The 27,179-nt window shown below is 37.6% G+C and overlaps 1 protein-coding gene across 2 annotated transcripts in view; it reads left to right on the forward strand.

Moving 5' to 3' along the window:
• ADCY8 (adenylate cyclase 8) overlaps positions 1–27,179 on the forward strand; it is a 119,808-nt gene that overhangs the window by 68,521 nt on the left and 24,108 nt on the right. Inside the window, exons 6-10 of one of the 2 annotated variants that reach the window (XM_061447715.1) lie at positions 3,371–3,529; positions 7,373–7,643; positions 13,390–13,587; positions 19,282–19,382; positions 25,183–25,384. In XM_061447715.1, coding sequence (XP_061303699.1) covers positions 3,371–3,529; positions 7,373–7,643; positions 13,390–13,587; positions 19,282–19,382; positions 25,183–25,384 — 931 coding nt within the window. The remainder of the gene's footprint in view (positions 1–3,370; positions 3,530–7,372; positions 7,644–13,389; positions 13,588–19,281; positions 19,383–25,182; positions 25,385–27,179) is intronic. The other variant, XM_061447714.1, reaches the window with a different exon arrangement.

Below are 27,179 nucleotides of genomic sequence, written 5' to 3' on the forward strand. Positions count from 1 at the left end.
GAGCAAGGCTAGTACACCATTGTGCTTTGATTCATGCTCTGGACAGGGCTTGTTTAAATATATCTCAGACTGCCTGTGGCTCTATTCAATCAGGTCCCCTCATGCAATCAGTTTCCTACCTATCAGCATAAGAGCACATTGCTGTGAAGGGCAAGTAAGAGAAGGATGTGAAGATAGGACCCTGCAGGTTCACCAGCAGCACAGCACAGAAAAAGAGAACAGCCTTCAGTCAAACGATGCAGGCAGGTAGCCAAATCCACACTGACTGCAGATGAAGAGCTGAGGTCAAATATCACCTGAACAGCACACAGGAAAAAGTTTCTGGGAGGCTGTGAAAGGCAACAGATCAGGCAAGGGAATTAGGACCTTGAGTCGAATCTGCAGTGTCGTGCAGGAAGCAGTGTGAACAGCACACCTATGGGTGGTTTTGGACCAATACAGAAGTCCTATGTGGCTAATTGAGGATGACAAAGCCTTTTCAGGACATCATCATATTTTTATGACAGAGAAAAAGTTAAAATCCAGCAATCCTTGGTGAACACTCTTAATCACTGACATGCTCGAGGCATTGATTGCTTCTCTGGGAAGCCTGTTTTAGTGTTTGACCACCCTCCCAGTGAAGAAATGCTTCCTAATGCCAAGTCTGAACCTCCGCAATGAACCTTTGAAATCTCCAGCTGGTGCTCTCCCAGTTTATACTTGTGCCCATTGTTACTTCATCTGGCATTTGGACTTAAGTTCAAAGCCAATGATGATTGCTAAACGCTAGTATTAGTTCATTATTAAATACTAATCTTTATTGTATTTATTAATTAAATATTATAGTGCTTAAAAGTCTAAATTGGCCTAATGAGTGTGTGTATATAAATGGAGAGAAATAATACATAAATATATTCTATGTGTGCATTTTTCAATGAAAAGCTTTTTGCCCAATTATTCCTCTGTATCCAATTAGCTTTTACTTCAAGATAAAGAAATCAGACATAAAATGAGAAATAATTATCTTAGTCTGAACAAAGAAAAAAAACAGATTAGGGAAACAATCCTGTGGGGAGTTGTGTGATAATTCCTCTGACAGTTACTATAGAATCATAGAATCAACCAGGTTGGAAAAGACGTTTAAGATCATCGAGTCCAGCTGTTTCTCCAGGACTGTCAAGACCACCACTAAACTGTATGAGTATGGGTTTCATCTGCATGGTATTTGAACACTTCCAGGGACAGTGACTCTACCACTGTGCTGGGCAGCCTGTTCCAATGCCTGACCACACTTTCAGTGAAGAACTTTTCCCTAATACCCAGTCTAAACCTCCTATGGTGCAACTTGAGACCATTTCCTCTTGTCCTGTCACTGGTTACTTGGAAGAAGAAACTGACTCCTACCTCACAACCTCCTTTCAGGCAGTTGGAGAGAGTAATAAGGTTCCCCCTGAGCCTTCTCTTCTCCAGGTAAACAACCCCAGGTCCCTCAGCTGTTCCTCATAAGACTCATGCTCCAGGCCCTTCACCATCTTTGTTGCCCTTTTCTGGACCCGCTCCAGCACCTCTCAATGTTTTTCTTGTAGTAAGGGGCCCAGAACTGAGTAAGTGTTAGTTTAGATATTTTTGTAGCATATGTATAAAATCTTCAAACCACATTACAAATTACAGTATTCTCACTTCTCTCAGCTGTTCTCACAACATTTAAGGCACTAATTCAATGTGGAAGAGTTGTTTCCACATCCCGTCTTCCAGAGACAGGTGGTTGGTTGATGTTATTCCAAGACCTCTTGCTTGCAAAACCATACAGAAATTTGTAAATGAAAACTATAAAGTCAGTTTATAATAGCCGATAGGTTAGCAGATAAGTCCCTTCTCAAAGCTTTGTTATTATTTTATGATTAACTTTTTAAAATCTCTTCTGTTTAGATATCTGAAATACATTAGCTTACTGATATGATGAACAGATCTTGTTGTAGGCTAACGACTGCATTGGGACTTATCATGTGCATGCTTTTCTCCAAGGTTTCAAATATGCAGGAAATGGTAATAAAGTTGAATTTCTTATTTTCATTTCCTCACATTTTTGTATTATTTGTTTCTCTCCATTTTAAAACTATCATGTTTTTTTTCCCATTAACTGAATTGATGTCCCATTGCAACAATGAAAGGCCAAGTACACAGTAAGCAATTTACCCTTTTCTCCTCTAGAGTCTGCCAAGGTCATGACTGAAGCACCCAAGGCACGGGTAGTTAGCCTCAGAATTGTGTAATAGAGCTGGTTATCCTTTACCTTCTCTGTTGTGTGATCTTGCTGCGCTCCTATTGACTTCAGTGACTGTAGAACTGGAACTCTTTACGGAGAAACAGCAGCCTTATTGTAGTCCAATAGTAGCAATGCACATTTTCCATCTTGAGCATGGTATTCAAATATTAATGAACACTAGCTCTATTGTATTGCTGGTAAAATACTTGTTGTCACACAGGCAAAACTTTATAAGTGCTTTCTTTGTCTTCTCAATGGATACAGCTCAATTATTTTAGTTGTGAGCTTCCCACAGTGGTGTGCTGGGCTATGTCAATACTGATGTGGAAGAAGCAGTCCTTGGTCTAAAGTACTGCTAAAGTGCCTATGGCTGTGAAAGTACCTGTGGCTCATATCAGTAGAGGAAGGTACTATTTTAACACAGTAAAATTCCCTTTATAATCAATAGACACATTAATTGAAAACAGTGCTGTGACAATGTCCATTTTCTGAGAGTGTTAACAATTATGCCCACATGTGTTTACTTTTGAGAGATGAAAGGGTCTTTGACATCACACAGAAAGGAAGAAACTTGATTATAGAGTGGCAACATTATTGCAACAGAGCAAAAGATGATCTGGCCATAATGCAGAAAATAATTCACCTTTGGACAAAGAGTAATGCTGGAAAATTTCAGTCAATAAAGAAACATTTCTGAAATATTGAAAATTATGCCAAAAAGTACAAAAGAATATAAAAATAAATGCAGGTTTGATGGTAATAGTTTCTGTAATGTTTTTGAATGCTTTTGTGTAATTTCAAGCTAAAGGACTCAATGAGTTCAACTAAATCCTTTCACCCAGGCATCCTTTCTTCTCCCTGTAGCTCCCTTTCTGCTAGGAAGAATATGAGTGCCACTGAACCATGTATGCAATTAAGCACTTAATGATAATCTGGCTTTTAGAGTCATTTTATCAGAACCTGTACTTTGTTACCTAGATATCTATAACTTCATTTTACAGACTAAGATGTTCTTAATAACAAATTGACACTGTATTTTTCATTGTACCATTTTCTAAAAGATATGAAAAAAATGTGACATCTCCTTTCATAAGTCTGGTCTTTTCCTCTTTCTTGTTTTAACAGATATGTTAGGTCAAGAACCAAGCATGACATTGACATGAGAATAGGTATACATTCGGGATCGGTTCTGTGTGGAGTGCTGGGCCTGCGGAAGTGGCAGTTTGATGTCTGGTCATGGGATGTGGATATCGCAAACAAACTCGAGTCAGGTGGAATTCCTGGGTAAGACAACGTGTATTTCCAATAGTCAGAAAACACTGCCAACCCAGTATTGTGTTGACAAAACCTTGCCAAATGATTAACTGTCTTGTATTATCTCATCAACTATAACTAAGAGCCCAAACTTCTTAGTTAGATGTTGACTATTCCTGAGTTTTTCCAGGTTTCATTCTTTCATCCTGTGCATGAAAATGCTGTTGTGAGGCACCAGGCTGTAATTTTAATTATTTCATGAGCACAGAGTGTGGGTGGAATGCGTTCATAGATTGCTACACTAATAACAAGATGTTATGGACATCTCCGGCTCTCTAGGAAGTCTTTCTAATAATTTGATGCTTTGGTAGATGTTTTGAGACATTTATGTCAACCTGTCTGTATGTGAAAATACACGGTTTTCCATTGAGCTGCCTAGTCTTTCTTTGTCTGAGGTGGCTGATTCACCAGGAAGATAGAAAATTATTTCTGACTGACATGGCCCATATCTCACAATAGTTTGGAATCTGTAAATCCTAAATTTGAAGCAACAGTAGTGGCTTCAGTAATCCTCTGTTCACTTCCAGTTCCCCCATCCATTGATGACAGATGCAGCAAAATTCAATTTTTGGCCATGGAACATAAGAGCAATAGCAATGAACATCATTATGCAGAAAAAAAATCTAAGTGATGCTGTCATCTTGAGTAAGTGAGGTTTGAAGTCATCAAATCTGAGTCATGTGCTGTACTTCCTACACAAACATCAGGATCTGTCATAGCTGTCATTTCCAGGAAGTTAGAAAGATGTTTGCTTTATATTGTATTGTAAATGCATTACCCTTCCACCGTTCCCTATAGTAGATCTTTATATCAACACATATTCTTAGAATCAGCAGAAAATGAAATATTTTGTGCTCTGAAAACATCTATACTTTCTGTATGTCACCAGTGTATCAAATTGCAGAAAAAAAATTCTTTTCCTGATGCTTTATGCCACATCTTAGCCCCAGATGAACGGAAAAGGTTACATGCTGCTTTGTTAACATTATAGCTCTTAATGCATGCAAGTAGTATGGTTATCAATTAATAACCGAGAGAATGTTGATAAAATGTCCGTCTAGGCTGCAGTCTATCAGAGCAGAATTATTTCCGCTCCTGTATATCAGTTTGCCAACAGGACAAAGCCTGTATGTGACAGCAATTCAGTAAGTCCTTCAAAACAATGATTTACATCAGGCTTTCTTAGTGTGCAGCGGAGACTTAATATAGCAGTTAAGTTGACTTCAGCCCCTCCTTACTCCTCCCCGCTGCCAGCATTCAGATCCCTCTGCTTGCCACAATAATGAGATCATTCCCGTTCCCAGAGCTGCACTGTTTCCCTGTCATCAGATAAGCTGTTCTGGGGTTATAAGTGGTCCTTGCTCCAACAGCATGGCCCTTTCCTGAGCATACAGCAGAGGGAGGCAACTTGCCTGCCCAGGATGGGAAGGCTCCTGCCACCCAGGATCCACAGTCTGGGGGCAGGAAAGAAGAGGCTCAGCTCTTCCCCTTGATAATTGCTTATTACCCTGGGACCTCTTAAGCGTGGGTCATGCAGGGACAGATTGCCCTGAGTGAATGAGCATAAGAAGGCAGCTCAACTATTGTGGAAGGAGGAACTGGGGAGCACAGAGGAAAAGTAATCGTTTCTGGTTCTCTGAGAGGAAAAAAGTGTCCTCAACACCTGAGAGGAAAACTATGTAAGATCCTACAATATTATTTCAGAGACACTCTTCTGCAGGGATCCATCTTCTGATAGTTTTCATGTGGTATATCTAGGTACTCACCTGTGGTATTGAACTGGCATAAAATGTAGCTAATTACCAGTTTTCCACTAGGTATCAATGACAAGGTATCATCAAAAGCTTTGGACCTGATATATTTTCAACAGTAGGACCAGTTACACTTTTATTTCAATCTCAGGTTCACAATTTACTGTATGCACATAAAATTAGAAAGACACCGCTCCATTATACACTTTAAGTTTCTTTCAGCAAGCTGTACAAAAGGTGAAACTAGAAAATATTTTTAATCTACCAAATGTTTATTAATATTGGATCTATTTAAGGGTATTACATCGATAACCAGATCCGCATTCTAATTAAAGCTGTTATCATTTCCATTATAAAATCTATATTTCAGGACTTTATAATGCAATCTTCCATAATTGCATTAGTTGAAACTCAGCACAGAGATAGTCACCCTGGCATCTAAGGTGTTACTTGCTTTTTCTTTCTTCTCTTTGCTTTTCTTTTTTTTTTTTATTTAATTAATATTTCACTTAAATCAATTTCCCATATTTGGGTTTCTAAGAGCTATGACATGCATTATCTTTCTGAGAGGTCACACACTCTGCTTTTAAAGTCCAGGACAAAAATTGCTTATATTTGAAAAACACTTTTATTGTTTTTTGCTGTCAGTTTTACTGACATTTGACTACAAAAGAGAACTAACCTCTGTGAACATTATAGCAGCATGACTTCAGACAGAGAAAGTTGTATAAAACATGAATTGACTTCAGAGGGAAGGTGAGACCATGTTACAAAATGGCAGGGATACAAATTTTTGAGCTTCTAATTAAATACTGATATTTAATACACTTCATTGGCCTAGTTTGCATGAAATTCTGATACTCCTGGGCATTTCACACTGCTTAAAGACAACCAGCACATTATTTTCTGGCAATACATAGAATCATAGAATCAACATGCACATCATATGTGCGCTGATGGCCTTTTACTCAATCACTGTTTTATGCAATTTAACTCTTAGTAGCATCCTTCAAATTCCAGAAGAAATTTCCCAAGGGGCATGCTAAGGCCATTTCCTTAAGTGGAGATAATCTAATCTGTGATGCTGGAGAAAAATGCCTCAACATGTGTCATCAAGAAATGGCCAAGAATTTTATCTGACACTGAGTTTTAGGAATCTGTCTGCAAGTCTGACTTTCAGGAAGTGCCATGCATCCAAAGTCTGAAAAAAAGAACCAATTTTAATGGAGTCATTACTTCTCTTTGCTTAAGTTAGATAAATGTCTAATGAATATCTCCTTTTACTGCATTTATGATGCTGCGTTATAAAGTATAGAATGGCTAACCATGTGGATGTTTTTTAGAGGTGTCTGCAATTTCTTCTACATGGAATTTGAATACTTAAAAATAGAAATAAGAAAGACCCTGCAGATTTGGTTGTCGACATCCAAAGGACTGGCATATTTTTTCAAAATTTGGTGTTTTTTTAAGTCATCACCTCTTTAATTTAACTTTACTTTTGCAAAAGCTTTCTGAACTCATTGCTTAGTCTTACCAAAAATTATCACCTTACTTGCCTTTGTATAAATTCCCTATTCCCCTAATTCACTTCAGGTGCAATCAGACCATTAATTTCAACTGTCTAAGCTACTTCAGGTAACTGAAGGAAATTAAAGAGCTTCACATAAACTGCTCTAATGTATACCATATATTTTCCTCTCACCATAAGTGGTAATTTTAATTCACTATGAATTGTATTTTACTCAGGAAGGTCTGCCATTAAACTACTACTGTAAGCAAAGGTATCATGTGTGAATACCAAAGTGATTTTCCTGTGACAGGAATTTGTGCATTCATGAGACCCTATTGATGTGAAAAAGTCTTGAGAGTATTTGCCCCAAATGAAGCCCATGTATGTTGGCTACACTATTTAATTTTCCTTATAGAAATCATCATATACAATAGAAAACCTTCTATTTTTCCATCATATTAAAAATGACACAGAGTTCATAAACTCCTTTTTGCCTGTGTGTATTAAAGCACGGTTAGTATTTGCTGCTACTTATTTATTTCACTCACACAGGAGAATTCACATCTCCAAAGCCACTCTGGACTGCCTGAATGGGGATTATAAAGTTGAAGAAGGGCACGGCAAAGAGCGCAATGAATTCTTGAGGAAACATAACATCGAGACTTATTTAATTAAACAACCTGAGGAGAGTCTGTTGACTTTGCCTGAAGATATTGTGAAAGAGGCTGTCAGCTCCTCCGACAGAAGAAACAGTGGAGCAACATTTACTGAAGGATCCTGGAGCCCTGAACTTCCATTTGATAACATAGTGGGAAAACAGAACGTAAGTCAAACATTTTTTAATGTAATCAAGTATGAGTGCATGCTTGAGAGCATTTCAATAATGGAAGCCTCAGAGGAGACATATTCATCTTTAACCTTTATTGTAACACACACTGTAACAGCAAAGGATTAAACAAATTGTTTCAGGGCAGAAATAAATCATATATTCAAACCGGGGAAATGCCAGTGGACCAGAGGTTTTTGCATTTTTTGCCAACTGAAATTAAATACTACATGGGCAGCTTAGCTTTAGTTGAACCAGTTCGTAAAGAAGTAAATTAAAAGTAAAGCAAAGCTAATGTTACTATACTAGCTGGGACGTTCTAGTCAGGGGGTGTATATCTCATTGCACAGCTTCACTGCATTGCCTTGAGTGAAGGAAAAAAAGCCAGTGTAGGTTATTATTTTCCTTGCCAGAGGAAAAAAAGCATAGTGTAGGTTATTCATACATAAGGGAAAGAAAAAGTGATACCTTTAAAAAATACCTTATGAAAACAGCTCATCCATTCTTCACTTTTTTTTAATAAAAATTATTAATAACTTAGATTCTAAGACAAAATTAAAGTTCACAAGCAGGAGAGTTACACTCTAAGGTAAAGTGTAACTCAGTGGAATTATAAGTGAGTAACAGTTGTTCCTGATCAGATCTTTTTCAAAAGCTCTGCATGGTTAATTGCTAGCACCCTGGGAACCAGCAATTCTTGGCCAGTCATAAAAATAGCTTGGTGGAATCTGCTTGCTTAGAGAATTACAAACAGAAAGTTGAAAATGCCCCCAGACTCTTCACTGCATTTGAAAGGTTGATGAGTCTTCATGAAACAGAGTCAGCTGGAGTTTTCTTCCGTTTTCCTGAGGGATCTGTAATGACATGATATATCCTTTCTTCTGCTGCACATACTTAGTCCTACTTGTCTGCACTGTCTGTTGAACTTCAAGCATTGTTGTGTGGAGGTCTTGCTTTGTCAACTGTCCTCTGCTTCTTACAAACCTGCTCAGAAGTGTAAAGACTTCAGAATCAATCAATCCATGGTGGTGTCTTCATCTCTTCAAACAGAAATGGAGCATGACATAGTTTGCTGTTATATAAAACGTGTGTTTTATATATGTTCTGTCCATCTGTGTATCTGCATGTACACTGCCTTTTAGTATTCTCTGTATTTTGTTGACCCATTTCTATATTCTTATTACATTAGGAATAGAGGTATGGATTCATGTTGCTGTGAATATCTTCTGATCTGTTTCTTCTTCTTTCCCTTTAAGACATTCCAATTTCTGTAGTCCAAAAAATCTATACTGAGTAGGCTATTATTTCATTGATCATTTCCTCTGCTAAACCTGACCTTGTTACTAACAAAAAGAAGCAATGAGATAAAGGACTAGTGGTTTTATGTGATTATTGAACAACTCCCACCCAATAAACTAATAAAAAGCCCATGAAAATCATTGAAATAGGCATAACTAAATATTTGTTGTAAAGCAGAGTTTTGCCTTATGGCAGTAAACATTTTTAGAATAGTTTCTCACTGTTTTTTTGACAACTTGTTTTTGTGCTGGAAATAACTATAATTTTGTATTACCCAGCTTTACAATAAGCTTTTTGGTGGAGGGAAGACTTTAAAAATCTGTTATTCCATGTGTGATTCAATTATTATGCAATTTTCAATTTTAAAGTTGAGACAATAGGCATTGCTGCTCATAAATAATGTATTTCAGCTCAAAATTCAGATGATAGATTTAAATTGTACTAGGATGTAGTAGCTTTTTTTTGGTCTTGGACAGAATAAGCATTTAATAACATTAATTATGTAGCCAAACTCACTAGCAGCAGCAGATGTTGAGACTCCAAGTAGCTGCAACCCAACAATGAATCACCTCATGTTTTTTTATATTTGCCAATAGCATTCAATTGATTTATTTACCCAACATATGTTATAACAAAATTTGAGCATCTCTGAACACGTGTCTTGCTTTTAGCTGTAGTTGAGAAGAATATGAAATGGCAAAGTCTCTGGTGAGTTCTCTTGACAAAATCAGATTCATCACGAAGCATATTCTTTACCTCAAACACATTTCCTATGGGCAGCCTAAGTCAGTGAATGAAGATACGTTGATATATGTTAGAAACAGAATAACCACTCTTTATGTATGTAGTCACAGACCTTAACAAAAACTAGACACATCTAAAGCACATTAAACACCATGTGCCTTGGCTCTAATGGTGAGGCAAGCCAAGGATTCAAGTGCCTGCTCTGAAATTCAGACCATGCCCAATATGGATGGAGTTTTCTGTTCTCAAAACAAATATCTGGGCTTCTTTCATAAAGCAAAGAAAGTTGGACAGAAGCTATTTTATGCAAAGAGAGTGAAGGCCTTCTACTAGAAAAGAAATTAATAGCTGAGGAAGTGTCATTTGTTTGGTAAGCCTTACCAAAGAAATAGTTGAACGCTATAATTTGATCACTGTGTGTATGGTCCTGGAGGCACCTGATGAGCCTGTAATGATGTGAATTAGGAAAAAAAGCATGTAAAATGTCTATATCTTCTACAAGCATATTTTAGCGGTGGCTGCAGTAAATCTTAGTAGTTATCACAGAAATTATACTTAAATCCTGACAAGATGACAGGCAAGTATAGAGAGCAGCGTGTAATTCAGTTCAAAACCAAAGAGCCTGTAGTTGTGCACCTACCAACAGTGCCTACTGTCCCAGGTGTCAATCTCCCACACCACTCTGCTCCTAAATATGAGGGTCTAGTGCTACCTGTGGTCCTCTGTGTGAAACATATTGATTAAGAGCTTGATTCAGCCTCAGACCAGCTGGTCCCTACCACTGACCAGCAGCTCATGGCATTACCATAGGTCTTATGCCATATTTCCTATCTCCAGACTGTTGTCCAGCATACCCTAGGGCATGTCAGCTAACAACAGCTGTGTATGATGGGACAATTGAATGTGCCCTGTGTGTATATTACCAATAATAGAAACTTAGACTCCAAGCACCTAGATGCCTACGTTTAGGTGTTTTCCTGTTGAACCAAACCCTGTCTCTATCCTATCTCTTTAAGCATGTGACTTTGTTTTTCACCATTTCCCTCCAAGACCTGGTGTTTGCATTATGAAAAAAAAATAAATAAAATGAAGCCTTCCCATAGTTTTCTAAATAGCACTGATTAAAAAACTCCCTTCTTGAGGTCAGGATGCTTGGACTTCTTGCATGAAAACTTTGTAGGAAGGAAGTGAAAATGAATTCAAGCTACCGTTTAAAAATCTCTATATAATATGTCTGAAGTTGAAGTTTTATTATTTGTTTGGTTTAATTCATCATATCTTTAAGTCTTAGATGCAAGTTTGGCTAGGGTTTTTCCTAACAGAACCTTGTATGTGTTCCTATTCAATGAACGGTTATTGTTGGCATCAGGAAAATTCAGAAGCCTATTGTAGAATTCACAGCCATACCTTCCTACGAACTGCTGTTCACAAAAGTGTAGGAGAGGCAATAGGGAGAACTAATATTTCTTTACGTTGGCGTACCAGAGTTTTAAAAGACGCAGAGCGAAGAAGAGGCAAGAAAGACAAAATGCAGTTAGAAAATAGTGTTGAGACAATAATTTGCATATTTTTCACTGTTGTGTCCAGTTTTGCACCAATACTACTGCCACCATTGCCGTACTGGTGATATTATGTCATGTTCATCTGCTATCAATTGTAAATCACTTCAGACATTCAGCAAGAAGACAATTCTTCATATTAATCAGGTTTTAAAATATAATGTGTAGCAAAATGTAGTCACCTACTGGGATGAATTGAAGTTGTTTTCTTTTTGTATATGAAAAAAATGCCCAGCTAAAACATTAAGTAACTTCCCCATCCTCATTTTCAGTGGATATATAACAATATGAGCTACTTCTCAGGTATTAATGCACACAACTTCATCTGATTTGGTATCATGGTTTAACAGTGACTCAGACACCCTTGTGTGATTTCACCACCACAAATTGATAATAAATTTTCTTCATAGCTCAGTTTAAAAGAGATAAGAATACCTAAATTTAGTGTGTAGTAATATAGCATTAGTGCACAGTGTCTTAGTGTGTAGTAATACAGTATTTATCCTGTTGACTCATTAGATTGTTTTTCTGGGATTTGGCTCTAACCTTAGTTTCCACCTCAACACCAAGCATAAGATACAGATCCAGGCATATCTGAAATTTTAGCATGAGAAAAGTTTCCTTGATACTTATTTTCTCCAAATGCTGATGGTATTGATTTTCTGCACAGAAGATGGGGACATTTGAGGGGTTTGCCAAACCTTCTGTACTGAATTCTTTTTTCTACTAAAACAAACAGGAAGTTTGCTGTTCGCTTAAATAGACAGAAAATTTCAATCCTGGTATCCTTTTCCACCTCCATTTTGGGCTTTTAAGTTACTCATTAAAAGATGGAATATGAGAAAACAAGATACTACCTGTGACTACAGAGTCCATTGACTTTATTTTAGGATTGTAAAGAAAGTTGTCTCTTGGGGTTTGGTAGTGGGTACCTGAGCCCCTTTCTGTGTTTAATGTGCTCTCCAAGATTCATTAGAATATAATTGCTGACTATAACTTGAATGTGAAAAAGGGAAACCTGCATATATAATTTGCTGTACCTATCCCATGATCCAAAAGAGTTGGCTTTCCAGAGAAATCTACGGATAACCCATCCCAAACTCCTGTTTCCAACAATGCCCAGTAGGAGATACAGCAGAAGATCTTTTCAGCAAGAACCTATGGGGACAACATTTGTCAAGTCGAAGTGTATTTCTTATCCACATTAATTTTGAAATGTCTTATGCTATGATGTATGAAGGTTTATCTCCTTTCCACCCATTAACATTCCTTAATCCTTGGGAATATCACAGGTAATAGAGTTTATTTTTCCATTCAAGTGGAAAAGCGCTGCTTCACTGTGGTTTGTGTCATGAAATGATACCATGAAACTGGATTGAGTTATTCTCTTTATGAAAGCAAAGTCTAACTCTTTCCTGAAGGTGAAGCACCCTTCATACTATCTCTGCTAGCTTTCTCTGTGAAGCTATGCAATAGTATTTATTTTTTATTCTTTTTATTAGTCAATGAAATACCAAAGGAATGATGCATTCAAGACAATATTTAAAATAATAAGAAGAATTACAGTTAAATTAAATCATATAGCCTAACTGTAATCTAGACTGGCTAAAATATACCAGTAGTGAAGAAGAAAACCCATGCTGAAGTAATCAGAAATGTCACCTTCTTCACTCCTGCCTTAACTGTTCTGTTCCTTAACTACACACATCCAGTAACTTTAAGAGCAAGAAAAAACATCATTACTCCGTTTTGTGACTTCTGTTTTGTGACTTCCGTTTCCTGTAGTTTTTGTTCTTATTTGTTAAAACACACCATTGAGTGAGATACAGTGCTGTGATTTTGGTGTGTACTCCCCTCATGCATGCTCTAATAATTAATTATCAGAATCTGGAAAGGGGAATATTGTCCTAGTGTGCAGTGCAGCAACAAACTTGTATAAAAGAGGGCATTAAAGTGCTCCCCTTAATGTACTGTTTGTGTTTAGTGGAACAGAAGACTTATTTTTTTACACTTCTATAAATTTCATTGAATGAATTGCATGGAATGCTGTAATGGTTTGCAATGCAACATGAACTAAAACATTGCATTTTTAACCCAAGGGGACCAGCAGGTTTATTCTGTTTGCATGTGCTTTCCCCTAGACTCTGGCTGCCCTAACAAGAAATTCAATAAATCTGCTTCCAAACCATCTTGCACAAGCTTTGCATGTCCAGTCTGGGCCTGAGGAAATTAACAAGCGAATAGAGCACACCATCGACTTACGGAGTGGCGATAAATTGAGAAGAGAGCATATCAAGCCTTTTTCACTGATGTTTAAAGACTCCAGCCTGGAGCATAAGGTAGCTGAGTCTTGGTAGCTGCATTATTCGCAACTCGAACTGTAATAAATGTCCACTGAAGTCGAGAAGCTGTAGGTTCTGGCTTGAGTTGTTTGTTTTCTGGTCTTTTCTTTTTCATTTTGTGTCAGCTTTCAGAAGTTGGGACCGAGCTAGAGGTCATAATAGACAGTGGCATGATGCAGGTGTTACAATGCTGTAGTGATTATGTTTCGTTGTTGGAGAATGCATACACTGAGAAAAGTCTGCTTCTGAAAGCAACAGCTGTTTGCCAGGTTTCACTTGCTGTTGAGTACAAGCAGTTTTCTGTCAGATGACAGGCTGCTTTGGCACAAAAGGTGATTTAGCATGTTAATAAACTGACACCTCTGTTCAAAACATATATCTATATTTATATAGATATGTTTCTTTCGTTTAGTCATAGGACCCATCTGATGTCCTCTCGGCAGCTGCTGTGCTTAATTCAAGTAAAAACTAATATGTCAACTTTTTGCTTTAAACATCCTTTTTTTTTTAATGTCTGCTTCGAAGAGGTAAATATAACAGCAATTTAAGGAGGGCGAAGAAAAAAGCCATGCTCTAATCCAGCACATTACATAGGTCAGATTTTAAATATTAATAAAGTCTTTAATTGCACCTGGGTGACAAATGCCTGTTTAAAAGTCAACATTTTTAACAGCTTTAATGCATTTTCTTCTCAGTGTGACATTTCCCACGCAAAACTGTACTGCAATGTTCGGAAAGTGGTGCTTTTATTCAATTTTTCCTTAAGAGTTAGTTCCAGCCTGCAAGCACAGGCAATAGAAACACAAAATCCTGTCAGTAAAGTGGACGGAATCATTTTTCTGTCCTCTAAAATGGACTGGTTTTAGCATTACATAGAGGTAAAACTTTGAAAAATAACAACATTGCTTTATTTGCTTTGGTTCATCCACCTTGAAGAGCTGGGTAGGTGCTGGCCAGCAACCTCCTTGCTTGTCTTCAGGATGGTGGAGCACCATAAATATTCTCAGAGAAGGACGGGGAACACACAAGGGTGATGGGGATTAAGGACAGATGAATCAGAATGTCCTCTTCATCACAGGCAGGAGTAATGTCTTATGAGGCAACATGGGAAATGTCCCTTCCCTCCCCATTCTGTTGTGCTGCAGTTACAGTTTTGTCCCAATAGCCTTAATATTAGACCTAAAGGTCTAATAGTCTATAAAGGCTGTCATGAAAAAAAAATAATGTGGGAACTGGTTTCCTACAGAAACTAGCTATTTCCTCCATGTTATCTTGTATTACTCTCACTTCCTCCCTTCTTCCTGCCCATTTAGAAAACAAAACAAAACAAACTCAGATTTAAACTGGGATCTCATAAAGCTTTTTCAGCAGCCTTTTGCTTCTCCTCTCCCCCTAACCTTTCAGTCTAAAATGAGGTTTTCTTCTAGCCATTAACATTTTGCAGCTTCTTACATGACCTTCTACATCAGCATCTTGAGCTGCTCCTTGCAGTGTTGCTAAGCAAGAAGACAGTCTATGTTTATGGGCCTCACAATTCCCATTGCTATTTTCATTTGCTGCCACTCAGCTCTGTGCAGAGCAGTGGCAGCTTCAAGTATGAGGTAACTCTGAACTAAAGTAACTTCTTCTATGCAAAATCCTCTGCCCTCACATGTAGACATCACACTTTCAGACAGCACTGGCATTTTCCTAATACTTATTCCTTTTATCTGTGAATACTTCTCATCCCAGACTGCAGTTACTCAGTAAGCAGAATAACCAGAACCTATAGTTCAGATCCTGTTCGACAAGTTAACCTTGTTCAATGAGAATTGTATTAATGCTCTGTAACCCAAACCATGGAGAACTGAGTAATTATGTGAACAATAAACTGTATTTCTTCCTCCTGTATTAGTAACAGAACTACCATATCATAGGGTCATAAATCTTTTGGGGTGACTTGAATAGATGTGAAATGTCATGCTGGACTTCTGTTTAAGCAGTCTGGGTTGCTCTGGGGCTTTTTTATTGTAAAACAATTGCAGACAGCAGATTTATGACACCAATGAAAGTCCCATTTTATTTCCTTTAAGGTTTCAGGAGGTTAAAAACAAATTTCCAGAATCAGCATGCCCAAAACTACCATGGGAGCCAGCACAGCTCCTGGTTTACAATGTTCTAAATGAGTGGTGTATCACAGTAGTTTAAGCCATTGGTATATCTTCCTACTCCTCTCTTATCTTATTGCTCTATATCCTTCCTGGTAATAGAAAAATGTAGATTCCACAGCAAACAGTAGCAGTTGCATTAGTGAATGGTTTATCTCCTTGATATAATAGTATATACAGTACATATATTTCCTTGATCTCCTTGATATATAATATATATAGTATATATATTTCCATATGAATTTCATAATATTTCATTCTTCAGAATATTTTTGCAGGATCCCTATGCAGTATATTTTACAGATTCTTTACCTAAATGGACTAGCCACTACTAACTTGTATTTCACTCATTAACACTTGATATCCCATATAAAGATGAATTCACTCTCTATTTTACTAGAGGTTATTTTCATAAATATGATGTAGGCAGATAAAGCAAAAGACTCATCACAGGAGAGTACTTCTAATGGTAGCATGAAAATATACGACGGGGTTCTAAATATGTGATAGCTCATAAGGAAAATCTGATACTATTTTAGATGATTTCCAGTATATTATCATGATGGTCTGACTTAACAGCAGTGACTTGGAAATAGCAGACATAATATTTCATACAGGGTAAAACATAGTAACAGGGCACGGAATTTTACATGCTGCTAGGGGGTTTTATTAAAGAAAATTTCCAATATAAAGATTTTAATAAAGACATTTTAAGTCTTCCTGCATATTTGCATTAGGATTATAAATCAGACTGGTCTTACAGGTGAAGTGTTTACATATCTTCTGTGAGGTAAGCACACTGAGAATATCAAAAAGGTTTTGAATTTCACAGTAGAGGTTTTCTTACGTCAAAGATGAGACCTAAATATCTGAGTTTCTCTGTTTCAGAGTTTCTGTTGGGCAAGATAAAAAGAAATTAAATGAGTAGGGAAAAAGATTGCCCTTCCTATATGTTGTACCCTTGCAGACATGAGTCTCACTGCTTTCCTTCAACCCAAAAACTTCCAGTGGCAAGCAGGTCTGCAAGAAACACTGGGCAAATTCTATACCTGTTCAGCATCTTCCTTTTGTAACTGATCAACAACTGAACCTGTGTCTACCCTTTGGTCTTCTCAGGAGTTCATCTATCTCTTCTCCTACCTTGGGCTTCCTGATACATTTTCTTCTGTTCCTCCACTGTATTGCAGAAGCTTTTGCAGTGGCACAAACAACATTGCTCTGAAAAAGGGGGAAAAAAAACCCTCTTCCTTTTCATCCATATGGTCCTGAGTCAAGCATCAGCAGTGTGGATAAGACCAAAAACGCTACTCTCCAGTGCACAGACATGTTTTCTAGGTGAACATGTAAAGCCTATTATATTACCAGTACTCCCTTTTCAAACAGCCTTGGGTAAAGAGAGGAGAGGTGGGGAATAAGCAGCATTACCTGGCAGAGGAGACTTTGGCTTTCTTATGCGAGCCCACTTTCAGCTAACTGCTGGGCTAACCAGGAGAGAAATAACTTTCCCCCAGCAGCACAGGCAAATGGCTCAAGCCACATGAGAAGAGGGGATAAGCCTTTGTTACACCATAGGCAAGTCACACCAGTGCAGGCAGGTCTGTGGGACGTTGCTGCTAAGGCTTTCATTGCAGAGTAGGTCACATCATGATTCTTCCTACCACTCTACATAGCTATAGTTAGCTACATGCCTCCCCATACTTATGGAAATGCCTTGAGGTTTAGTCTATCCTTCAATAATTTCTCCAAGTCATTAAGGGGTAGGCTGCTACAGAAGTGCTTACTTTATCATTAGTGTTTGTGCTGCCTCAGAGATGCTAGCAATTTCTCATCATGACATTGTTACTGATTAGACCAACAGCATTCATCCTTTTGACATAATGCTCAACACAGCAGGCAGTCCCATGTTTGTGTTTCATTCAATTAGTTTCCTATAATTTCCCCAAGGAACAGTTGGGATTTCATGTTATATTTTAAGGAATGTACTTCTCGTTTTTGCTTTAGTTCTTTTTATGCCGCAACCAAAAAAAGCCCCAGTTCATTATTTAAGTGGACTGATGCAGTTGTTTTTCGGCACATGAAATCAGGGTCAGTGCTTCTGAGCTTCCGGCAGCAAAATGGAGTTGCCTGTGAGGACTATCAAAAATCGTGTCAAAGTGATACTGCCTACAGCAGACACAGGATATAATCACAGCAGAGGGGTCAAAATGAGGGACACTAGCAAATAAAACCCCTCTCTTTCTTGTAACAAACGGGAGCAGGGAAGAAAGCAGCCTTTTTCCTATTTCAGGAGCTTGAGACTGTTTTGATCACTATATTCATATAGTGAATATAGACTAAGGTAAAACCTTCCTTAAAAATCAGATTAGCTATGAAAAGCAGTTCATAGCTGAACTCTCCCAATGTATGTTCCTGATCCATTTCTTGATTTGCTTTAATTTTTCACAATTATGATGCTTTCTAGGCATTTATAACTGCAGTTTGCCTTGTTTCCAAATCACTGGAGAAAGATTCTGATATTTCTTTGACTGATTTCTTTTTGTTCTACACACGTAACTCTTAGCTCCTTCAAAACTACAAGAGATTGTATAAAATGGATTACTGTGCAGAGGAGGAAAATGCCTGGGCCAAGCTATCTGTGGGATTCTTCATTAGGTGAAGGAAATTCAGTGGGATCAGTACAGGATAAATAGACTTACAAAAATATGTCTATGGACCAAACTTCATCTACTGTAAACAACTGGAGTTTAGCTGAATAAATGCCAGCTGAGGACTTGGGTAACAATTCCACTTTCACTGGTCTCTGCGCTTCACTGATGTATCTGTTCCTCCTCTTCTTGGTAACTCCCATAGAAGGGGAATCTGCTAGCATTTCCAGTGGTTTGATACGCTGGAGAAAAATACTTTTACAATAAATCATAGTAATGTTGCAATTCAAATGGACTTTTACATAACAATGCCTTCATTTTCTCCTTGGAGAATGACAAGTTTCTGCACAGCCTCTGGATAAGTCAGGATACAGAGATCATGACCCACATCCCACATAGTCACAGAATGTCCCATTCTGTGTTCTTTTCTTAAATAAGAAAATTAAAAGATAAAATGGAATAGTCTCAGTTTGACAGGATGGAGACACCTCTGTCACATCATGCATGCAGAGTTGCAGCTGACTTCAGTGTTTGCCTTCAGGTGAGGAAGCCCATGGTACCTGGTCATTAAGTATTTTAATCAGCTATTAAATATTGTTTTACCCAACATCAGAAGGCCCTAGTATCTATTGGGGATTTAAAGTAAAGAATTTTGAAAAAGAGGCAACCAAGTAAAACAATTTTGCATTGCAAATTACAGAATATTTTTCTTTTGGATAAAGTATTTTACCAGCTTATAAATGATTCATTTGCTGTATTTCATTTTTTAAAACAAATTCAGATTCACTAATTTATTAGATCGCCCTGCTAATTTTCTCAAAGTCTCTTATATGCACCAGTCTTTGTGAAGGTACTGCATGGGTTAACAGCTAATTTCTGTTTGTTTTCTTTTATTCTAGTATTCTCAAATGCGGGATGAAGTATTCAAATCAAACTTGGTGTGTGCATTTATTGTCCTTGTATTTATCACCACTATCCAAAGCTTACTTCCTTCTTCCAGGTAAATATAGAAATATACCTCTATACACCTGAAGGCACTCTAGGGAAAACAGTGGGGTAATATTTCTAGGATTGATGTGGAATGAACTGTTAAAATCTGCTTGTTCCCAAAAGTGGGAATATTTTTCACTTTTTTACCAATTTTAACTACTTCTGTATCACATTATCTGCAGCTACATGCTTTTATGTGAGACAGCACAAAAAAGCATGTAGCTTTTATGTCTATTGACGTTACATTGCTATGCTTTTAAGCAGGAGTCCACTAAATGGGAACTTTGGGTTACAAAAGCTTGACACAATATGGCCTGCTGCTTCCAGTGTTGAAGTAAAACATGATCCAGACAGCGGCACTTTGCTAAGTAAAATTGGTGGTAATCACCTTGGGAATCAGTGTTTTGGTTTTGTTTCTTACATGCCATGTAAGAAAATTGTAATGTTGTGCTTTGTTGCTGATGGTACATATGCAGCTGGGAAAGCAATCTTGTGCCATTAAGAAGAAGCAAGGATGTGAACTGGTAGATTTTTTCTCACTTCTGCTTTTATTTGGGCTGACCAAGCAACAATTTCCTCTCAAGGTGAAGAAAACGTGACATAACTGAGATCTCTGTATCCACGTTTCACAGAATCAAGCCCACAAGTTGGCATTTTTGTCTACTATTTAATAGTGAGAACACAAAGTGAGTGCAAGGGGCAAGGTCAGTTTTCTAGCAGTTTTCTAGCCTGTAGAACTTGACTGCCACTAAAACATGCCCTGGCTCATTTGCTCTTCAGAAAGAGTAAATGCTAAAATGGAAATGCCCAGATGTTCATTCTCAGATGGTTTCTAATACTCAGAAGAACATTAACTGTCTGCCTGTAGAATCACCTTGAAAATACAGTATTTGTATAAGAATCACAGAGTCATAGAGTAGTTAGGGTTGGAAAGGACCTTAAGATCATCAAGTTCCAATCCCCCTGCCATGGGCAGGGACACCTCACACTAAACCATGTCGCCCAAGGCTCTGTCCAACCTGGCCTTGAACACTGCCAGGGATGGAGCATTCACAACTTCCCTGGGCAACCCATTCCAGTGCCTCACCACTCTAACAGTAAAGAACTTCCTCCTTATATCCAATCTAAACTTCCCCTGTTTAAGTTTTAACCCGTTACCCCTTGTCCTGTCACCACATTCCCTAATGAAGAGTCCCCCCCCCCAGCATCCCTATAGGCCCCCTTCAGATACTGGAAGGCTGCTATGAGGTCTCCATGCAGCCTTCTCTTCTCCAGGCTGAAAAGCCTCAACTTTTTCAGCCTATTTTCATACAGGAGGTGCTCCAGAAGAAATAACATTGTATATTACATTAATCCAGCAATATTTCTTGGATCGTGTCTGGAAGTTCTGGTACACCATGTTTGCATCTAAGAATAGCAATAAGGTGGTTAGAAGCAGACAGGCAACTGAAGTCTGCAGCAGTGGTGCCCCATGTATTTTGTAGTTCTCAGCTGGGGAAGTACCCAGAACAGTACATGACCTTCTGCTGTTCCTTTGTGCTATATTGCTCTGATATTAGTAAGTTTGGTTGATTTTTTAAAGTTCTTCTCCCAATACACATTTAAAATTCTTCACTTCTGATAGCTGCTACTTCTATTTTTTTTTTTTTTTCAGTGTGTACAAGAAGATTTATGGATCTTATTAATGGAACATGTTTTCCAAAAAAGATTTCTGCTGCTATATCAATCATTGCTGTACCAACAAAAGAAAACCATGACATTTTTTGTACCTTCACAGATTCATCTCTGTTAATTCTTGTGAGGGTGTCTGGAGCAATTGGAATTAGGGGAGAAGGAGTCACATAGCCATATTGCCTGCAGCTGTCCCTCTTCCTGGTGTCCCATGTTCCACAGTTGTCTGCTGTTTTTCCCTGCACTTCAGAAATGCCTTGGGGACCTTTTTGACACTGAAAGTTAATGAGGTCATAACTATAAATAGGTTCAAGTAAAGGTCAGATCAATCCCTATGACATAAGATCAGCAGAAGTTTTTAAAAAAAATATGGAACCTTGGCCTCAAAAATACCCTTAAAGGTTGATTTCCAGTACCTGGGACAATATTTAGGGAAAGGATGTTCACCATTATCCCGTTTGTGAGAGAAGATTGAGAAGATTTGAAGCTGCATGGGTGCTTTATGGCAGTGCTTATGTTCTTTCAGAAGCTGAAGATCACTGTCAACATTTAAGAAGGCAGCATTCAGTCTTTGTTTTCAAGTTCTGTTGCTCTGCTTCAAAAAGTGTGTTTGGGTCTTAAAAAAGCATGCCTGTTAAACGAGCGGAGACCACCAGATGAGCTGCTCTAAAATAAAAAGGTGAAGGGTTTCTAGTTGGTTTTAGTTGGGTTTAATTGGTTTCCATATGCTTAAACATATTGAATGGGGAAATAATCTGGAAGTCCAAATTTCCCATGTTCCAGTTCTAAAATCAGTTCAATTTAAGAGCACACAAACAAGCTATCACCAAGTTAACCAACCTTTTGATTCAGAGAGTCTTGGAGATAACTGCATACTCATCTCTTATAGCTCTGGCAGATATCAGAGAAGTAAACTACCTCAGTGGAAATGCAAGGACATCACATCATTCCCATGGAACAGTTAACAAAATATAATTAACATTACTTATGGTAACCTACCGATTTCCTAACAACACATTTAAGAGTCTTTCAATGGATGCTTCAGAGATCTGTTGAAAAAGGGAATCTTGTATTTGCTGAAGTACATGCTTGAATATTTTTCTGAGCTGAGTCTTTTGAGGGTTTCTGGAAATTCAGTGAAAGAAAACATTATTTCAATCATCATAAAACATATATTATTAAGGATCTTCAGGGAATTTCCTAGATAGGTTGCCATAGTCTGTGTGTTAAAAAAAGGAATCATCTTCCTATTATAAGATTATTTAGACTCTTATGTATTAGATTATTATTAGAATCACCTAATGTGTATGGGTGTTTCAGAATTTTATCTCTGTTTGACTCCCACAGGATAAATATTTGATCCATTCATACCTTTCAGACAGACAGGGCAGACACATCACTGAATTCAAAATCTTTGTAATAGTTTTCATTCTTTGACATGTTGAGTTGGGGAAATTACTCTAAGTGACATAAATTAATGCCATATTTCTGCTGTAATTATCCTCTATGAAGCCATTACATTACATTGCCAACCTTGCGGTGATTCATCTTCTCTATCTGAGAGGCCTGGGAGTTTGGTTCATTTCCTGCAATACACTTTCTATATGCTCAGATGGGCAATCAATCATATTGGAGTAGACTGCTGAACTACTCTTACTTCTATCTCTTTTTCACTGAGTTATTTTTGTGAGGGGATACACTGTTATTCATTTAAACATCTTCATCACCTGTTTTGTGTATGCTTCCTTCTGGCTCAGGTCTTGATTTGTGATTGTTCATGTGGAAGAGGGAAAGCAAAAGCTCCATTTCAAGTTTCACTTGACAGTAAGGGAACCCCTAGAAAGAAAAGCATCTGGTCTTGAATCTCTACTTGAATGAAGAGGTGATCCAACCCAGGTGCTGTAGCTCTTGAAGTTCATAGACAAAGAGTATTATGGCTATTTGCTCCTATTCCTCTGACCTTGGCTATGTCTTCTGCTGTACTTAAATCCTATCAGCATGCAGCCAATAAAATCTTAGCACAGATACTGGATTGATCTTCTAGGAGGTCATAGGTGTGCAGACTTCAGGTTTTTTTTTTTATCTAAAGCAGGCTTAGACCAGAAACAAACACATTGATGTTTAATTGAACAGCTACAGTGGAAGAATTTTTGTTGGCTATATATTTATTATGACCAAATACAAGACCATGGTTTCTCACGCAACCTAAGCAGGTTATGCTGCATTTTGGATTGATATCCCAGACTTAGGTCCCTAGGTGCTCCCTTTATTTCGATTTATTAATTTCAATTTATTTCCCTTTAATTCGATAGCACTGGGTCTTACATGTAAAATTTGGCAGTCCAAAATAAGAACTCATGTTTTGTGTCCTCAGGTCTGACCTCCTGAGGCTTGACCCTAATCTTTTTGAAAGCCTTAATTTGATTTCATTTGGAGCTAGGTCAGGCTAGGTCTGCAGAATTGGTAGGTTACATCTGCGTATAAAGATTGTCTATATGTATCTGAGATACAGCAAGAAACCATGGGTCCCAAAGCAGTTCTCAGTCATTTGGCTTCGGAAAGCAAGAAGGCTACTGCATAATACTGCTGTGGTGTGGGGAAACTGAAGGAAATTGTTTCATACATGCACCTGCCATTGTCTATAACCCCAGTTCAAAGTATAGCCACCGGAGAACAGATCAGTCGGTAGATCTCAAGGTGCTTTCTACCTGAATAAATCTAAAAGGCTGCTGTGCAGGAAGATGCATCCTAAATTACACAGCTCTCTTAATGAGCTCTCTTGACTCCCTTGACTAGTTCTCCATGCACATATTGTCCAGCTTTTCCCTGGCTTTACTGACTGCCTCTTTCTTGGCTTTCTGTGTATCTTGGTGGAGAGGATGGGACTTTTTTAGGAAGCTCCTTTGTGTCCTGTATTCAACTCACACACTAAAGTCTGACAAAACTTGCTGGGGTGAAATGCTGACCCAAGTGTAAGAAAACATTTCATACAGATAGTACATCATCAGAACAGTGTCAAAGCTCATAGTACCACATGAAGCTCCCAAGGAAAGTTAATGCATAATTCATCTTATTTCAATTAGTTAGGGAACAGAACTTCCATTTTGATGTTTTTCACATTTTTCACATTTCAAAATGTTTTGTAATATAAGTTGATACTACAAAAAATATCGTCTTATGTGTATATACCTTACTTATAACAGTGCAGGTGTGGGGACAAAGAAACTTGACTTTCAAAGTTCTGAGTGCTTTCTTCTCAGCAAAATAAAATAATTTACTACATTTCCCAACCACGCATAGTTTACTTGATTGACTTCAGGTCCCATATTTAATAAAAAAAAAAAAAGCATAAATTTAGAAAAAATATAATGAAAGTTGGAGTAGAAGAAATTATGGGCTTTAAAGGACTTGACCTATATTCTGTATACACACTTAAAAATAGTTAAGGATCACATTTGCAAGAACAAAATTTATAGGGTATGAAAAAAGACATGTTTTATTCAAACTTGTTTGGATCATAGAACGCCTGTTTCTATGCTTTATATTTTAAAGGACTTCAATGAACATAGTACATCAGTTGCTTTTTCAGAAGCCAACAAGATTCTTAGCTGTGGTTTAAAATGAGAGGAATCTTAGATTTCTGTAATTATTATATCCTGACTTAGTCCAGAAAACAGGCTGCTTTACTGTATTCACTTTTTATCTATGACCCTTGGTATAGTATGAGCTTAAGACCTGTGTTATGTTGTATTCAAAATAACATCCTACCAAACTAATACACTAGAGTGGGAACCAGCTCATACAAAAGTGGCATCCATATCGTACAGGCTAAAGAGATTTGCTCTGAAAGAAGCTTAAGACTCACACTCCATATAAACCAATAGAGGCATCGTCAATTATTTCCTTGGCTTCTTTCTTCAACAGCAGTTTCTCAGCAAAAATCCATGTGAAGCAATGACAGACCTGTGGAATATGAGCAAATATTTGCTTTCTCTGCTTTATTTCCTGGTATTCTTTTGTCTCAGATTTACGGCAAATGATTTTTCTCAGTCTGAACTGCATAAGGATTTATTTTGATCAGCGGCAGTATTGTACTGTGGTTTAATGCTGAATTTACTGTATTTTTTTGTTCTTCTTAGGGTGATACCAATGGTCATTCAGTTCTCTATTCTGATTATGCTGCACTCCGCTCTTGTGTTAATCACTACGGCAGAGGATTACAAATGTTTACCTTTAATGCTTCGGAAAACTTGCTGCTGGATTAATGAGACCTACCTGGCCAGGAATGTCATTATCTTTGCATCCATTCTGATTAATTTTCTTGGAGCCATCATCAATATTGTAAGCTTATAAGGATCCAGGTGATATTATACAGGAAAAGATGATTATTAAATTATTAATCTTGCTACAGGACTTGCTAACTAATATGTTTATAAGCCAGCTATAATTTAAATATAAAAAAAAAAAAGGCACCGTATGACAGCTTTAGGAAATTAAATCTGTTGCTTAAACTTTGTATTTCTGAAATATCTAATTATTTTTCCCTTGTGAGTGTCATCTATCTTTAAAACTCTTTTGTCACTTTCTATTCAATGTATTTACCTGTTGAGGACCATTTGTAATTTTTGAACATATGCTTCTTTAAAGACTCTCAATACAAGAAATGCTTACAGATATTAAATTCTTCATCTCACAGTTCTCCCATTAATTAGATTACAAAAAATATGAAAACTGTCAACAGACCCAGAAAATACCTTCAAAGAAAGGATGGAATTGGTCATTCTGTGCCGGTAACGACAGCATGCAAAAAAGAAGTTAAGAGGCACAAATTCTAAACATGTCTTGTCTTGTTCATTTAGTGGTTTGAAAACCCCCTTCATCCTGAATTCACCTTAGCTGAAGTAGCAAACCATGGGCATAGTCACTCAGCTTTCTTTGTAGTCAATGTAAAAAAACACGAATGCCCACAGATTTCTTTCATTTATACTGGTCCCAGTAAAGAGATGTTTCTCCCTCGAGTGCCCCCTGAGGGCTCCTAATTTCCACATCTGCACTAAGTGTCAAATCTAAAGCAAAGTTTGTCAGCGTATCTGTGAGGAAATGCATGTACTAAACTTTACTTAGCAGCTGTGGTAATTGACCACAGTGGGCCTGTGTACACATGGTAAAAGGATAGGGTCTTGTATGCAAACGGAATAGATCCCTGATTACCCTGATGTCTTCAGAAATGTGAGATGGCAGCTTTGCGTGAATTAGGTAGGTTATCATGTCAGACAGCCCGGCAGGTGTTGAGGGCTTAGGCAAGAAGGTAAATATCTCACTGATTAAAATTAACATTTTCATCACTTCTGTCTTGTAGGGCAGTTTTTGCCTACAGGTGTAGCAGTGCTTTTTCATCTAAACTTCTAGTTTATTTTCTTCTAAACAAGCCCAGGGAAGTATTTATTGACCGTAAAACCAATGGCAACTATAACAACACAGTAGCACCAACAATTACCCTGTAATAATTAATGGTATTTATGATTGTATCATTGGAGTAAATATGCTGAAGCCTGATACCTCAAGAGTTTGCCTCATCTTTTGCTAACAGATACAAGATCTTATTATATTCTATTGCTGTTATTCTTCCATGACTGAATTCAGGTTTCCAGTATCCAAGGACTCAACATCTGTCTGGGTTTTTTAGTGATACCACACAATCAGTGGTAGGAGAGTTAGTGAGAGAAAGAAGAGTGTAGCCACTGATCATGACCCTTACAGAGAAAATATAAATACAGTAAATGACAGGAAGTTCAGTAGGGCTAAAAACATCCTGAAGACGAGGGCAGTGGTCCATTATAGGATAGATCATTAAGACGTGTTGTAGAATCTAGAAGTTTTTAAATCATGATTGACAAATATCTTTCAAGAAAGATTTACGTAGAATTAAGCATGGTCTTTTAAGCAACGTGATCTCTAATGGGCTATCCATACCCAATTTCCTACGGATATGATGGCAGTAAGATTTTCCTCTGACTTGTAGTGAATTATTTTTTAAGACTGTCCACCTCAGTGTGGTAGGATGGCTAATTCTAAAACAGTCAAAAGAAACAGAATTCCTTTTATTGTCATGCCACTGGGTTTCTATAAAGCAGCA

Source organism: Pezoporus flaviventris, unplaced genomic scaffold (genome assembly GCF_033815535.1).
Source record: "Pezoporus flaviventris isolate CSIRO_AGI_PZ_B2104156 unplaced genomic scaffold, CSIRO_AGI_Pfla_v1 ptg000007l, whole genome shotgun sequence".
NCBI lineage: Eukaryota > Metazoa > Chordata > Aves > Psittaciformes > Psittacidae > Pezoporus > Pezoporus flaviventris.